Consider the following 15460-nt stretch of genomic DNA (forward strand, 5'->3'; position numbering starts at 1 on the left):
CCTTACGTGATGTTGCTATGCAGCAACATCAAGCAGGAAACGGGACGTATTCAAAATGGACTAACTAACTAATGGGTTTAACACTAAGGATGCATTTAGTCTTCTTTTTACCCCTTTCATACTGATATTTTAAAGCGTAGAATTTTATTTAACTTTTTGACATATTGACGCAAATTTCATCACATGAACATAATCAAACATACTTAGTCACCAGATACACATGTTGTCTTGAAAAAAAAATTCTTTATTGTACCGTGTTCTATGAACACATTAAAGTGAAGGCACTGCCCACTGATCAGTCAAAAGAGACACATTATAAAAAAATATATACTACACTCTCAATAAATACATGTCTATATATTCTATATTTACCCTCATGGTCCTGCCTTAGTCATCTTTCAAATTTTCCCCAAATAATGCAGTTTTTCATAAATTAAATTATATTGTACTAAACTTACAATATGAGAAGTAGATGTATGCATCTTTTATATAAAAGATAGCTAGCTCACATGAAATTTTACCTGGCATGCACATATATTTACCCTCAAACAAACCCACCGTGTTTATTACCATGCACTACCATGATGTGGTTCCTACATTACAAACTGGGTGGTTCGAGCCCTGAATGCTGATTGGCTGAAAACCATGGTATATCAGACCATATATCACAGGTATGACAAACATTTATTTTTACTGCTCTAATTAAATTGGTAACCAGTTTATAATAGCAATAAGGCACCTTAGGTATTTGTGGTATATTGCCAATATACCACAGCCCTTAGCTGTGGTATATTGGCCATATACCACCCCCCCTCGGACCTTATTGCTTAAATATATCACCATTATTGCCAAAGTGCACCGTGTTGATGCATTTTTGTTTGCACAGTTCTACATCTTGTGTTTTGAGCATAACAAATATAGGTTGTCAGAAGTTATATGCGTCGGTGAAAACAAAAAAAGTATAACAATACAACCCTTTAAATAGGAGTCATTCGCATCACGATAATGCCTTTTGTGAGAATCAGTATTTTAGCTTTTGTGTGCATTTAGTGTGTAGGGGCTATTTGGAAAGTGTAGGCACAGATGAAATGAAGTAGACCAGCTGCATTTAGCGTATAATTACTGTCGTTATTAAAGTCACCTATGTCATAATTGTCATCATCTTCATAACCGTCAGTGTTGTCACTCAGTCTTTCCCACCAAGGAAGCCAGTTAAATCACAGTGTGATGATGGTAGGGGAGTTTAGGGAGTGATCTGATTGGTCCCCACTGCTGCTGCTACGGCGATGGGCAATACTACAAGGCTGGGGGTTTCGAGACTGCTGGGCCACACCATGTTGAGAGGAAGATGACAGAGTCGGTAGAGCCTGGGATGAAATAGTGGAACTGGAGTCTAGAGAGCCAGAGGGATAACTGAAGACCAGACTAGCCGTGAAAGGAGTAAGATATGGAGTAGAAATAAGAATTGGGGTGTGAAGGGACTCAGATTCCATGGGGACAGCAGAGGCAGAGGAGGTCACAGGACGGACAGGGATAGTAATTTTGGGTTTGGGCTTCTCTATCCTTGATTGGCTCTTTGCTGAGCTCCCTGGTAGGTCAGGAAGCTCAGGCTCAATTTTGATACCTCCCAATGAGGGAAGCTCTGAGCTCCGGTCAGAATCCGAGTCAGAGTCTTGGATCTTGCAAATGGGGCGGTGGGCCTCTAGAACCAACTCTAGCTTTTCTTTCTCCTTCTGTAGTTCAGCAATCTCTTTCTGCAGACAGGACTTTTTACCTTCCAACTCATCTGTCTCCTAAGAGAGGGGAAATTAAAGATAAACGGTTAGGGTTGTATTGTCAATCTATTATTTTTCAATTGGTTGACAAATCCAGTAGTTGATGATTTACAAACTTCAAAAATATATAGGTTCATTGCCCTCCTGAAATAGAATTAAACTTACGATTTGCAGCGTGTCTGTCAGCTCCCGTCGACGGTTACGACACTTGGCAGCTGCCTGTTTGTTCCGCTCCCTCCTTATTCTGCGTCTCTCCAACTCCTCTGGGGACAACTAAAGCGAGAGAAAGACATTTGATGAGGCAGAGTTATGACTGAAAAAAGTTATAATATGTTTTACAACTCAATTGAATAAAGGGGACTGTGTTGAATAGCTGTAAAATGTGTTGAGTGGTGAAATACTACCACCTTGTGTATGAACTGAGTCACTATATTCAAACTTTCAAGATGGCCCTTAATTTCGTAACATCAGAGCCTTTTGTCATTTTGTTACACCCTTTCTCCAATTTCATTTAACATTGTCAGTTCTGTCTCTGTTCACCCAATTTCTCCCGCCTTGTATTGTGATTAGTCACTCAGACCCCAATTGTGACTCGGGTATGAGTCATATGACTTGCCCCAGTGAATCACATGATAGCCCATTTCCTGTCTCATCAAATTTCAGCTCACTCAACCACACATTCTGAAAGTAACAAAGCCAACAGGTATGACAATCATCTACTATCAAGGAAAACAAAACCTACTAGTAGTTTACCTACTTGATGTCTTGCCATCTTACATTTTGTGAACCTGCTCGTGTCAGATATATTTTGGCTCTAACAGGTTGATAAAAGCGCTCATCCTTTTTAGCACTTAGCCAATGTCACACTAACATCAAACGAGTGGCGTATCTCAAACAATGATGAAACAGGTCATTGTACATAGCTGTTCCAAAGTACATAGTTGTCAACCAAAACAAATGCTTTGTCAACCTCTGCATCATCTGGAATTTCCACATTGTCGCAGAAATCTATCCCGTTCAAAAGATAGCTCTCAGGAATATTTGTTTCTGTAATTTTGTTTTCAACCTATCAGACAAGACGGGTGTGTGGTGAAGTCTCACTGCCATGTCAGACGTATAAAACAGTCACACACACTACAGGATATTACACACGACTGACGCACTGACTCAACCGTCTGTCTCCACACCTCTGAAGTCTCTAGTTGCCCTATTCCCTGGCCCTCTCTGTCCCACCGGAGCACTCTAATTCTAAGCCTGGCAGTAGTATCTTTATACAGTGTAGCCCTATTAATAAGACAACTACATGGAAAAGGGACTACTAAAAACTGTTACTCTTCAAAGACGACCACTAATTCAAAATCTAAATATAGGTCTATGTTGTGTTAAGTGACCTTACGTTTCATGTGCATTTTGGTCAGATATCCACCCACATTCTTGTGTAACGGATGTGAAATGGCTAGCAGAGCAAGTGACGTAACTGATTGAAATGCTACTAGCGCGTACCCGCTAACTAGCTAGCCATTTCACATCCGTTACACTTGCACAATGCCTATCTACATTTTGATTGACGCTGAAAGTCAATTACATAGTATTACACCCTGCTGGCTAAAGACCACACATATTCTTACATGTTCATCGTTCCTGCGTCTGGTTGTGCTCCCGGATCTTGCCACTGCCCTTATGACCCCTGGTCTGTAGAGGTGTGGTTGGGAAGGTGAAGGGTTGAAGGACCTCATTCCTGCTGCAGGTGAGTAAAGAGGACGTGGAGGCCGCGAGGGGCCAGGTGGACCAATGAAGGAGGGCTGGACCAACCACTGGAGGTCTTGGTTGGAAGTGATGGCATTGAGACTGGGGACAAACTGGCTACTACCTGCCACAGTGAACTTCTTAAGGGAAAGTGAGAGAGAGACAAAGAGAGGAGGTTAGAGTAAGGACATGATGGGTAAACAAACAAACAAAGTGATTTACAGCAAAGTAATTATTTTGAACCAGATATTTGTCATGAGCAATGGACATGCCTAGTTAAATAAAATAAATAAAACATGCTATCCATGCATTTGACATGGACATAGGTGTGCATCCGGATGTAAAGGCAACAATCTTGACAAAGACGGTGAGCATTGAAAATATAATTTTAAATCCATAATGTGTATCAATTCATCTGACAATGGTAATCAAACTGCACCATGGCTATAATAAAAATGTAGTAGGCTCATAATTGTATGTCAATATTATGCCATTAATTCCCTATTATTACTACATTCTGCAATTAATATGATTAAGCAATATCATAATTATTGAGGGGGGAAACTTTACACAAATTATGATTTATTACTTTTACTAATGTTTATCAACATAGACCAATATGTGTGCCTACCTGATCTTGTTGAGTAGTTGAGGTGCTGGTGCCCTGGGATACAGCACTCGATCCGGTGTTGGTGGACCCAGAGTCGCTGCCTCCTCGGCCCAAGTTCCCAAAGTTTCGATACATCTTTGATTGTAAACTGCTATCCCGATTCACGATGAGTGCAAAGTAATCCTGAGGAGTTTTATGAAGAGCAAGCGATTAAATGTTCGTGGAAAGTGTCAGGTTCACTGTTCAAGCGTGGGGCAAACCCTCCTTATTGCGGGATGTTGGTAGGATCCAAAAAGAAAGGGGAATAAGAAAACTGCGAATTAAATTCTTGTTCTTGTGTATGACTAAATTCTCCCAAATTCATTTGAGTTACTTCTTACGTATTGATTACTCCAGTTGGACTGAACGGTATAGAGTGCTCGTGGAATTATAAACGCCCAAACCGATTCTATAGTTATTTTACGCCCCTCCCAATTTACTGGAAGTGGTGGTGTCTTGGTTTTTGACTTGTAAATGACCACGTACGGATGACGTATATAACCATATATGGTGAGTTTCCTCCAGAGAGTGTTCCCGGGATTCCTCCATTGACAGGAGCGGAAAGCATGCTCTCTTTGAATTCTTCAAGTTTATGCCCCATGCTCGCACTCATATTCATTTTTACCATACAACTTTTTAAAGAATCTATCCAATCGTGTTTTATGAAAATGAATCATGTCACAGAAACATAGCCTTCTGTCTATAAGAATGCAGTATTGTCATTCATTATGGTGTTAGTTGTATCCTATTATTTATTTAATAATAATATAATAATTGTAAGAAATGTGGCTATTTTATAAGCTAAGTACGCTATTTAAATGATTAGACTGTGTGTTAACAATTAGTGCCATAACAGAATGTATTGAGGTTTGGCGTTTGGGTACAGTTTCTTCTCCAGACCACATCAATCAAGGGAACACTGACTGTAGGAGGTGAGTCAGCCGAATGACACTATGTTGATGAATTATTTCACCGTTTCAACTTTGCCAGTAGCCGGAGGTTTTTATGTAGTCTACCATCAAAAGCTTCAATAAAAATGCTAAAATCCTAAATGTACCGCCGTTTCTACAGTAGTGGCTGAGATGCAGCTAAACAGCTGCAGTCCCTGCTCTCCCTTATGGATATATTGGGCTTGAGTTCCCGACATGGTTGACTCATCTGTTGTGAATAAACGAATAGGCTACTGTAGGATCCAATTGCACCTTAAACCAGGTTGTCTGTTAGGATATAGAGTCAAATTTGATTTCATTGTGTTCAAAATAAGGCTAAAGCTATTAGTAACATTAATTAGGATAAATTGATACGTATTGAAGATACAGTGAATCACGACTGTTGTATCAGCATCTTTATCATTTGAAGCATTTTGCTCATAGTGTTGTTTTATCACTCACCACCACCACCATCATAATGAGATTACAGCCATGAGTGAAGTTGAAAGATGTTCCCTTCAGCATGGCATTTGTGATTTATGGGTCACAGTGACCGAATTACTACTGCCACCTACTTCTTTAAAAGTGTACTTTGCCTGTATTATTTCTCTATTTCAATGGGGAGACATGTGCTCCTCTCTCTCTGGTGTAACCATAAGGATGTGACACCTTATCACGTGGTTGAGTGTTGAATGAGAGTATTTCATGCCTCTGGAATGCCGTGATGACACACCCTTTCTGTCTCTCTATGACATGCCGCAACATGTTGGCAGGCCAGGCTGTATCTTTTTTTTCTTCACACCAATTGGCTCAGAGAGGCATCATTAATGCATCACAGGCGTAGACAACATGTACATGCAGGTACAAGTACGCATAGTACAACCATGCACACCCACCACTTACACACCCATTCTCATAATCCTTATATTTATTATATGACATATTATCTAGGTGAAAGCTATGCTCCCTTATTAATGTCACCTGTTAAATCCACTTCAATCTGGTTAAAGAAGGATTTTTAAGCCTTGAGACAATTAAGACATGGATTGTGTATGTGCGCCATTCAGAGGGTGAACAGGCAAGACAAAATATTTAAGTGCCTTTGAACGGGGTATGGTAGTAGGTGCCAGGCACAGCGATTTGTTTCAGGAACTGCAATGTTGCTGGGTTTTTCATGCACAACAGTTTCCAGTGTGTATCAAGAATGGCCCACCACCCAAAGGACATCCAGCCAACTTGACACAACTGTGGGAAGCATTACAGTCACCATGGGCCAGCTTCGGGGGTACACATATTTTGCAGATGTTATTGCAGGTGCAGCGAAATTATTATGTTTGTAGCTCCAACAGTGCAGTAATACCTAACAATATAAAACCATACACACAAATTCAAAAAATAAAAATAAAGGAATTAAGAAATATCAGAAAGAGCAATGTCAGAGTTCGGAATATAAATATATAACAGGAGGCTGCTGATAGGAGGACGGCTCATAATATTGTCTGGAACTGAGCGAATGGAATGGCATTAAACACATGGAAACCACGTGTTTGATATATTTGATACCATTCCTCTAATTATGATACTGCCATTACCACGAGCATGTCCTCCCCAATTAAGGTGTCACCAACCTCCTTTGACATATATAAATATATGTATATGATGGTGTGTATGGACAGTATATGAATAGAAAAGTTGTGTACAGCAGTAGCTATATATATATATATATATGAGCCTTGACTAGAATATGAAGTGGGTAAAACAGTATTTACACTTTATTAAAATGACCCGTGTTCAATGACCATGTACATAGGGTAGCAGTCTCTAAGGTGCAGGGTAGAGTACCGGGTGGTAGCAGGCTAGTAACAGTGACAAAGTTCAAGGCAGGGTACTGGGCGGAGGCTGGCTAGTGGTGGTGACTATTTAACAGTTTCATGGCCTGGATATATAAGGTGTTTTTCACTCTCTATGTCCCAGCTTTGATGCACCTGTACTGTCTCCGCCTTCTGGTAGCAGGATGAACAGGCCATGGCTCAGATGGAGGCTTAAGAAATTTGTCTTGGCCTCTGAGGTTGAAGAAGACTGTTGCGCCTTCTTCACCACAGTGTTGGTATGGTGAGACTATTTCAGGTCCTCAGTGATGTCAGTCTTCGTGAATCATGAAATGTTCATTACAAATTCATCAGTTCCTTCAACCTAGGCTGAAGGTGTATTCATTACGCTGAATCTGTTGATAAACGTTTTGTCTGTTGCAAAATCTGCTGCTTAAATGTTTTGCAACAGAAACCGTTTATTCCAAACAGAAATCTTTACTGTTTTTAAACAAGTAATAACTTGATCTCTTTTGTCACTTTTTACATTTACAAGTTTACAATTAGTCACCATGAGCCACTGTTTCAGAAGACATCATGGGCTACCTTCTATAAAACTATAGCTAGCCATAACTCAATCCATCTCTTTATCCAAAGAACAGCAAGGATTTCCGTTTGAAGTAAACGGTTTCTGTTGCAAAACGTTTTTCAACAGATTTTGCAACAGACGAAACGTTTTGCAACAGAATCGGCGTAATGAATAAACCCCATGCCTAGGTTGAAAGCGCGGATGAATATGTAATTCAGAGTTTCCTACTGTACTGTCTTTGGTTTAATGATTAGCGAAGACTGATATCCCGGAAAACCAATCAGTGCACAGGCTGAAACTTTATTTTGGACCAATAGAAGTATTTTGCTTATCCACGCTGCCACGCAGGCACAGAAGACGACCATTAATAGCTAAGGTAAAGTAAAAGAGGCGGGTTCTAGGAAGCACCATAGGACACGTAGGTAGATGTAATGTTTGGCTTTTTAAATAGTGAATATTGTATTCCATGAGTAGGTCATAGAGTTATTGATATGTTTTTTTTTAATAAACACTCATGTACATTTAAATATGTTATTCTGTTTTGATTGTGTCAATTGTGTTCACACAAATGGTGGCAAAACCTAACCAGCTTTTCAGTTAGCATTCGGTAGCTAGCCCCAGACTAGCAGCCAAGAGTAACGATAACGACGAAAAAACTGCTAATTAACGTTAGCAACATTGAAACATAACTAGCTAACTAACTTCTGGATGCGATGATCCAGCAACGTATAAAATTGCGTTGCAGAACGTTATCAAACCCAAACATTGTGTTTCTATTTTTAAACAGGTGTTTACAATGGACCTTCCACATCATGGCTACCGAGCAAGTGGTAAGTAGCTATCTACATGTTATCTATCTGCTACAGCTAACTAATAATGTAGCTTGTTAGAGTTAGGTAACGCTTCGAACACACCGACTGTTTTGGTACACCAGAAGTACATTCATTTCCAATGGAACGCTGCGTTTACTTTGTTTTACGTTCTGTGTGGTGCATACGTTAGATTTATCGAACGTATGCGTCAAACTATATGCGTAGACTGCTTGACAGAAATGGTAGTAGAAGGTGAATGTTGAACTTTTTGTTGCATACATATCCAGATGATGCTGCATACTATTTTGTGCAATAACTCTTCGAACACACCAAAAGAGTAATCGAAAGTATGCGTCAAGCTTTATACTTTGACTGCTTGACATAAATTGAAGCAGAAAGGGAATGTTGAACTTTTGTTGCGCACATAACCAGATGTTGTTTAGTATTTTGTACAACCACACTATTGGTGTGATCAAGGCATTGAGCTTTTGTTGGACACATATCCAGATTAGGGCTCCCGAGTGGTGCAGTGGTCTAAGACACTGCATCTCATTGCTAGAGGCGTCACTACAGACCCAGGTTCGATCCGGGGCTGTATCACAACCAGCCGTAATCTGGAGTCCCATAGGGCAGCGCGCAATTGACCCAGAGTCGTTCGGGTGAGGGGAGGGTTTGGCCGGTGTAGGACATCATTGTAAAATAAAAATGTGTTCTTAACTGACTAAATTAAGGTTAAATAAATATTATGCTGCATACTATTTTGCTCAATGAAGCTATCGATGTGATCAAAGCCTGAGGCTATCATTGCATCCCGCATGACTATTGTTTGTAGTTGCAGGTTTGATACTCATATTGTCACTTATAATTGCCTTAACTGTTATGTAATTGTCATACTTCACCCTAGCCCATTCATAGACTAACTGAACCAGAATCTGTGTGTTACATGCTGACTAGACTGGGCATGCGCATGTTGATTTTTGTCAATCCACAACAGATGTGATCAGGACACACAGGTTGAAATATCAAAAAGAACTCTGAACCAACTATATTAATTTGGGGACAGGTTGAAATGCATGAAACATTCATGGCAATTTAGCTAGCTAGCTTGTTGTTGCTAGCTAATTTGTCTTTGGATATAAATATTGGGTTGTTATTTTACCTGAAATGCACAAGGTCCTCTACTCTGACAATTAGTCCACAGATTAAAAGGTAAATCTAGTTAGTTTCTAGTAATCTCTCCTCCTTCAGTCTTCTTCTTTGGACTTTATATGGCAAACAACTTTAAGATGCATTACCACCACCGACTGGAGTGTGGACCTCAGTTCATCTTTCAATCACCCATGTTGGTATATGATCCTAAAAACGACTGAGGAGATGGAGGTGGGACTTGCAGCGCCTGGCTATGCAGACGCTCGCGAGCAGTTTGGATGAAATGATTGAATAACATGTATGTGCACATTTATTTTTGCAATGCTCGCGTACGTAATGCAAGCGGTGTGGTCAGCATGTTAGACCTCTAACGCACAGAAAGCTCAGACTCAAACTCCCTTTCACCAATTCTGCAAGCATTGTAATGTCAAAATACTTGATAACCAAATGTGGAGTTTTGCTAAGTAACTATCTTCATTTACTTCTGCTACGGTTGGTATGTATTTCCAAAAAAGTTCTAAATTATAATGTACATTATAACGCTTGCAGAGCTGGTGAATGGGAGTTTGAATCTGAACTTTCTCGTTGTTCGAGAGGTCTCTGATGCACAAATACTGTTTTTTGTTAAGAGCCCCGATGCTTGCTCCAAACACTAAAGCACATTGCTTGTGTTACGTTTTTGGAAACATTAGGAACATATCTTTCATGTCAGCGCGAAATAAAAAAGGTTAAATTACTACATACCTTTTTAATTGGGTTAGGGGTTCCCACATGGCCATATTTCCATACAGTTTACAGAAAACACAGGAGACCGTCAACTTTTTGTGCTAAATAGTTAACTGCGTCTCCGAACACTTTTGTGAAGACGGATGCCACAGTGTTACATTTTACATTTTAGTCATTTAGCAGACGCTCTTATCCAGAGCGACTTACAGTAGAGTGCATACATTTTATTACATTTTACATACTGAGACAAGGATATCCCTACCGGCCAAACCCTCCCTAACCCGGACGACGCTATGCCAATTGTGCGTCGCCCCACGGACCTCCCGGTTGCGGCCGGCTGCGACAGAGCCTGGGCACGAACCCAGCCCAGCCTGGGCGCGAACCCAGAGACTCTGGTGGCGCAGCTAGCACTGCGATGCAGTGCCCTAGACCACTGCGCCACCTGGGAGGTCCCTGAAATTATGTAGGCTGCAACTGTGTTAAGTGTACAGTAAGTGTATAATTTGAAATTATTTTGATGTTTTATGTTTCTAGAACCGTACCTCAATTGAGAATCGATTCATGTTTAGATGGAGTATTTGGCTGTTTTGGCCAAATCTTACACACTACCCTACTCTCCCCCACTTCCGTATCTTACACACTACCCTATGCTCATTCCCATTTGTCCCTCTGTAGCAAAGCCAAGAGCCCGTGCAGCTCCCCCCGCCGGGGACCCTCTCCTCTTTGACGATACCAGTTCGGCAGCGCCACCAATGAACAGTCAGGGTTTCTACACCCCTGGGTACAACATGGGAGGGGCTCCAGCTGGAGGGCCAGGGGGTGCTGGGGTCAACAACCTGTTTGCTGACCCAATGGCCAGTGCAGCCATGATATATGGCTCTTCCCTGGCCAACCAGGGAAAGGATATTGTCAACAAGGAGGTGAGAGAATCACACTACAGACTGGTCTCATTTTCATTAGGGTGATGGCCACGTTCCAGCAACTGAACAGTTAAATAGACTAGAGTTGCTGCTGGTGTGTTGCATTTACCTGTGGTTACCGATCCACAGGTGAGGTTTTATTAATGGACTTCAGCCAGATAGGATGGTTAGGGTAAAGCTGTGCATGAGGTAGCCACATGAGCTATAGAGCTGGTCTGCGTCTATTACTTGACTCAGTTTGTGCCTGAGGGAGCCTACTGTTCACCTCTTCCATAGTTACTTCCTTAGAAGCCTGGATGAGGCTGTATGAGACTTAGCCCATTTCCTAGACTACAGTCCGAACCCTTGTCTAGCTTGGCTCCCGAGTGGCGCAGCGGTCTAAGGCACTGCATCTCAATGCTAGAGGCGTCACTACAGACCCTGGTTCGATTCCCAGGCTGTATCACAACCGGCCGTGATTGGGAGTCCCATAGGGCGGCACACAATTGGCCCAACGTCACCTGGGTTAGGGTTTGGCCGGGGTAGTTCCGTCATTGTAAATAAGAATGTGTTCTTACCTGACTTGCCTAGTTAAATAGTAAATAAATAGCTGTATAACATTTACCCACTTAACGAGTTATTTGCTGACCCGTGCTTGTTTGGTGACGCTTTTCCAATATCTGAGCCTTTATCCGTAATTGGTAGACGATTCTGAGTAGGAAATCGTTGTTTGCATCGCTGAGCAGTGCCCAATAAATAATTAAATCCAATTGTTGGATGCTACCACCCCCTCCAAATCGCTTTGCGCGGACAACTGTCTGTTTCACACCTGTTTGCACTAGCTAATCAGCCTCGCAGGCAAGAAACAGACAAATTAGAATGGCGCATGTATGGGCAAACATTGACATCCATGTTTTGATTTGGAAGTGGCTGGTGCATCTACCAATTGGATTTAAATCTTTCGACGCAAACAACGATTTCCCAATCAGAACCGTCTGCTGATTTAAGGCTCCGATGTCGGATAAGTATAGCCTCAAACAAGCATAGGCACTGGTCGGCAAATAATGAGACTGTGCCAACCATCTTTGATTCCACTTATCATGACAGTTAGAGAAATGAACCTGTGCAATCTCTCTTCAGATCAGCAGGTACGTGTCTGTGAACAAGCTGAAGTATTTCTTTGCCGTCGACAGCAAATATGTAATGAAGAAACTTCTGCTCCTCATGTTCCCATACACACACCAGGTAATCAAGTCATTTTATTACACCAAACGCACCATGTCACGTTCTTGCACACGATGTTCTACACAGTATGATCCTCAACAGCACTGTAGCACACACTGGTGTGTCAAGGTCATGGCGACAGTCTTGGCATTCCTCCTTCATCTCATGTTCTTGTACATATCAGATAGTCGGGCCTCCAAACAAGATAATCACTCTTTAATCACCCTGCTAGCACTGTGTGTTGATGTGTGTGTGTTGTGGTCACACAGAAGATGAGAATTTTCTCTAATGTTGCAGGCGTAAAAAGGACCGATGCATTTGTGCTTCATCAATCTTTATATTAACAAGCATGATACGTTTGCACAAATTACCCTACTCAGATTAGGAAAAATTGTTAGACATTCTGTGCCCTGCTAAATGTTAGATCCAGTAAGAACTATATGTCTGTGCTTCTCTATGATGTTGTGTAAATACATTTCACATTTTGTCGTAATGTCAATAGGACTGGGAAGTTCGTTACCACAGAGACACTCCTCTCACACCCAGGCATGATGTGAATGCACCCGACCTTTACATACCTTGTAAGTACGTTTTATTGATAGGGTATATCAGTGAGATGTTTAATATGGAAGTGACAGACTATGAATTGATTTATTACTGTATTATTTTTCAGCAATGGCTTTCATCACCTACATTTTGCTTGCTGGGATGGCCCTTGGCATTCAGAACAGGTTACATCAACTGCTATTTCTTTACAACTGTACGAACATAGCCAAGCAAATATATGATTTCTGGAGTTAGATACAATGTATTAATTTAAGTGACACTATTTGTCTTGTTTTGTTTATGAATCAACCAACTAATGTTCTCCCCCCTCATCACTATTTTCTCCTCTTCAATGGCAGGTTCAGTCCAGAGGTCCTTGGTCTGTGTGCCAGCACTGCTTTGGTGTGGGTTGTTATAGAGGTCTTGGTCATGTTGTTGAGTCTCTACCTTCTCACTGTTCACTCTGACCTATCCACGTTTGACCTAATTGCCTACAGTGGATACAAATATGTGGGGTAAGGGCTCCATTAGATTTATAGCTAGGTTTCCATCCAATTGGTGATGGATTTTCATGTGAATATTCCAAAATCTGCATGAAGAAAATATGTGAATTTTCCCACCAGTGGTGTGTTTACATCAAACGAACTTGTTGCGGATTAAAATCAGTGCGCGATGACGTAGTGCACACACAATGTACTTTTTCGCTCAAGTTTTCATGTACCGAATAAAAATGTAAAGTTCAATGTGTTTCCATCACATTTTCAACTCTACTGATGGTTTTGTCACACACATGGTTCCGTTAAATAGCGAACGTTGCCTACTCTGGTCTTATGTGCTCTCTAGCCAACAGCTGGCAGATACAGCGCGGGTAGGTTAGTCTATATTATGAGATTATTATGCATAAGAGCAAGATATTTTTTATGGGTGGGGGGGTCAAACCGTAGCAAGCATTGATCATCATGTCAACAGAATAAGACCCTCAATATTTTATTGGAAATGAGCATCAAGCTCACTGTACACTTTCACCACCCTGTGAAGTTCATCATAAGTGGTTTCATCTGTAGCCTAAGACTGCATGGTTTCCCGAGTCATAGTGGGAGGACCACCCACCATATCATCGTATGAATCCAAGTTTGTGACGGTTATATCAATATTTGCGCATCAAGGTGTTTCCACCGCCGTTTCTCACATAATTAATTTTACAGATGCAAAAAGATACCACCATGTCGAATGAACATTCTCTGCATTTATAAAATTCTACTGAAACTTCCTGTTTCTATCACAGCTGTCATGATTTTTATTTTTTTATATATACGGTATGACTTCACTCAGATTGAAATGTGGTTTATGTTAATTACACTCTATAAGAGATACGTTTCTTCTTTTTTTTTACCTCAAGTTGTTAAATTTTGCAGACATTACTGTGATACCCCTGAGTGATACCGTACTGTGATACCTCTTTGTTTTAGGATGATTTTCACAGTGCTGGGTGGTCTGCTGTTTGGCAGTGATGGTTACTTCGTGGCTCTCGCCTGGTCATCGTGTGCTCTTATGTTTTTCATTGTAAGTACTTTAGAACTCTGGAAATGTGTGTTAAGAATTATTCTGAATTTTTCGTACCTAGTTATGCATTATAGTAGGCAAGTTGACATGGTTTAAGTTTTTGTGTCTTTAAACTTCATGTCCAAGAGTAAGCAGCATTTTGATCATACCACCAGGTCCGTTCTCTCAAAATGAAGATTCTGTCGTCTCTCTCCCATGACTCCATGGGGGCCGGGGCGAGTGCCAAACCAAGACTCCGCCTGTACATCACTGTGGCCACCGCCGCCTTTCAGCCAATCATTATCTACTGGCTCACCTCACATCTGGTCAGGTGACCTGGTATGGGGTCTGATGCGGAGGTCCTTTGGTATCGAACTTAAGAGAAAAAAAAACACTGATGCTTTCTACAAATTTGGTTCTTCTGAGTGTCACTGTTACCTGCCTTTCAGCTCATCTGCCAGAGAAAAGGGGATAATAGATATCGAGCTGTATCTTGTGTTCAGCTTGTGGGTTAGTTTTAAATTAACATTTATTTTTGACTTCTCTACAGTGTGAGACTTTTGTATGCAAGACGCATCGCTTGTCAAAATGGAAGGCTTTTGTTTTCTCACCATGAGTGTTTTATGGCCCTCTTATTTATAGAGAAAGAAGGGTTTTGTATTCATGAAATTGGAATATAAATATGAGAAACATTTCACACCACACTCCTGTGTATGTTGTCCATTTGGGCTTACCAGAAATGTTGCAGTATGGCTAAATGTAAAATGATGGAGCTACTCTGAGGATGTGCTACCAGTGCACTCTTCCCCATTTATCCTTCCCTGTTAAACCCTCCTTTTATTATGTATCTAAACTTTATAGAGCATGAACAACAATCAGTGTTATGTTTTTTGTAGAAAAATAAACATATTTAGCTTTGAATTTTAACCATGCCTCTGTCTTTTTAACTGAATGTAAAGTTTCAATGGAAAAATGTCTTGCTCAGTTCATCTTTGACCTTGAATTTGGGAATGCTGTGACAATCATATCTGGAAAGTGGTTTGTCCTCTCCTTGTGTTGGGAAAAT

At 40.9% G+C, this 15460-nt stretch overlaps 2 protein-coding genes across 4 annotated transcripts; one reads left to right on the forward strand and one right to left on the reverse strand.

Annotated features, from left to right (window-relative positions):
• Window positions 1-739: 739 nt before the first annotated feature.
• fosl1a (FOS like 1, AP-1 transcription factor subunit a) lies at window positions 740-4563 on the reverse strand. 2 transcript variants are annotated; one of them, XM_039012228.1, is made up of 4 exons: window positions 4153-4563; window positions 3404-3658; window positions 1941-2048; window positions 740-1793 (listed from the first exon to the last, which is right to left on the reverse strand). In XM_039012228.1, the coding sequence occupies exons 1-4, from the start codon at window positions 4264-4266 to the stop codon at window positions 1218-1220; spliced, it is 1053 nt and encodes a 350-aa protein (XP_038868156.1). In that variant the 5' UTR covers window positions 4267-4563; the 3' UTR covers window positions 740-1217. The 2 variants fall into 2 exon arrangements, with proteins under 2 accessions (XP_038868156.1, XP_038868155.1); XM_039012227.1 differs by having other exon boundaries at window positions 3404-3661.
• Window positions 4564-7867: 3304 nt separating this feature from the next.
• Window positions 7868-15321, forward strand: yif1a (Yip1 interacting factor homolog A (S. cerevisiae)). Of its 2 annotated transcripts, none has more exons than XM_039012231.1 (9): window positions 7868-7914; window positions 8284-8326; window positions 10859-11103; window positions 12223-12327; window positions 12809-12887; window positions 12980-13037; window positions 13212-13367; window positions 14322-14415; window positions 14571-15321. In XM_039012231.1, exons 2-9 carry the CDS (start codon window positions 8293-8295, stop codon window positions 14727-14729), a joined length of 930 nt encoding a protein of 309 aa, XP_038868159.1. In that variant the 5' UTR covers window positions 7868-7914; window positions 8284-8292; the 3' UTR covers window positions 14730-15321. The 2 variants fall into 2 exon arrangements, with proteins under 2 accessions (XP_038868159.1, XP_038868158.1); XM_039012230.1 differs by having other exon boundaries at window positions 7873-7918.
• Window positions 15322-15460: the final 139 nt, after the last annotated feature.

This window comes from Salvelinus namaycush, chromosome 17, assembly GCF_016432855.1.
Source record: "Salvelinus namaycush isolate Seneca chromosome 17, SaNama_1.0, whole genome shotgun sequence".
Taxonomy (NCBI): Eukaryota; Metazoa; Chordata; class Actinopteri; order Salmoniformes; family Salmonidae; genus Salvelinus; species Salvelinus namaycush.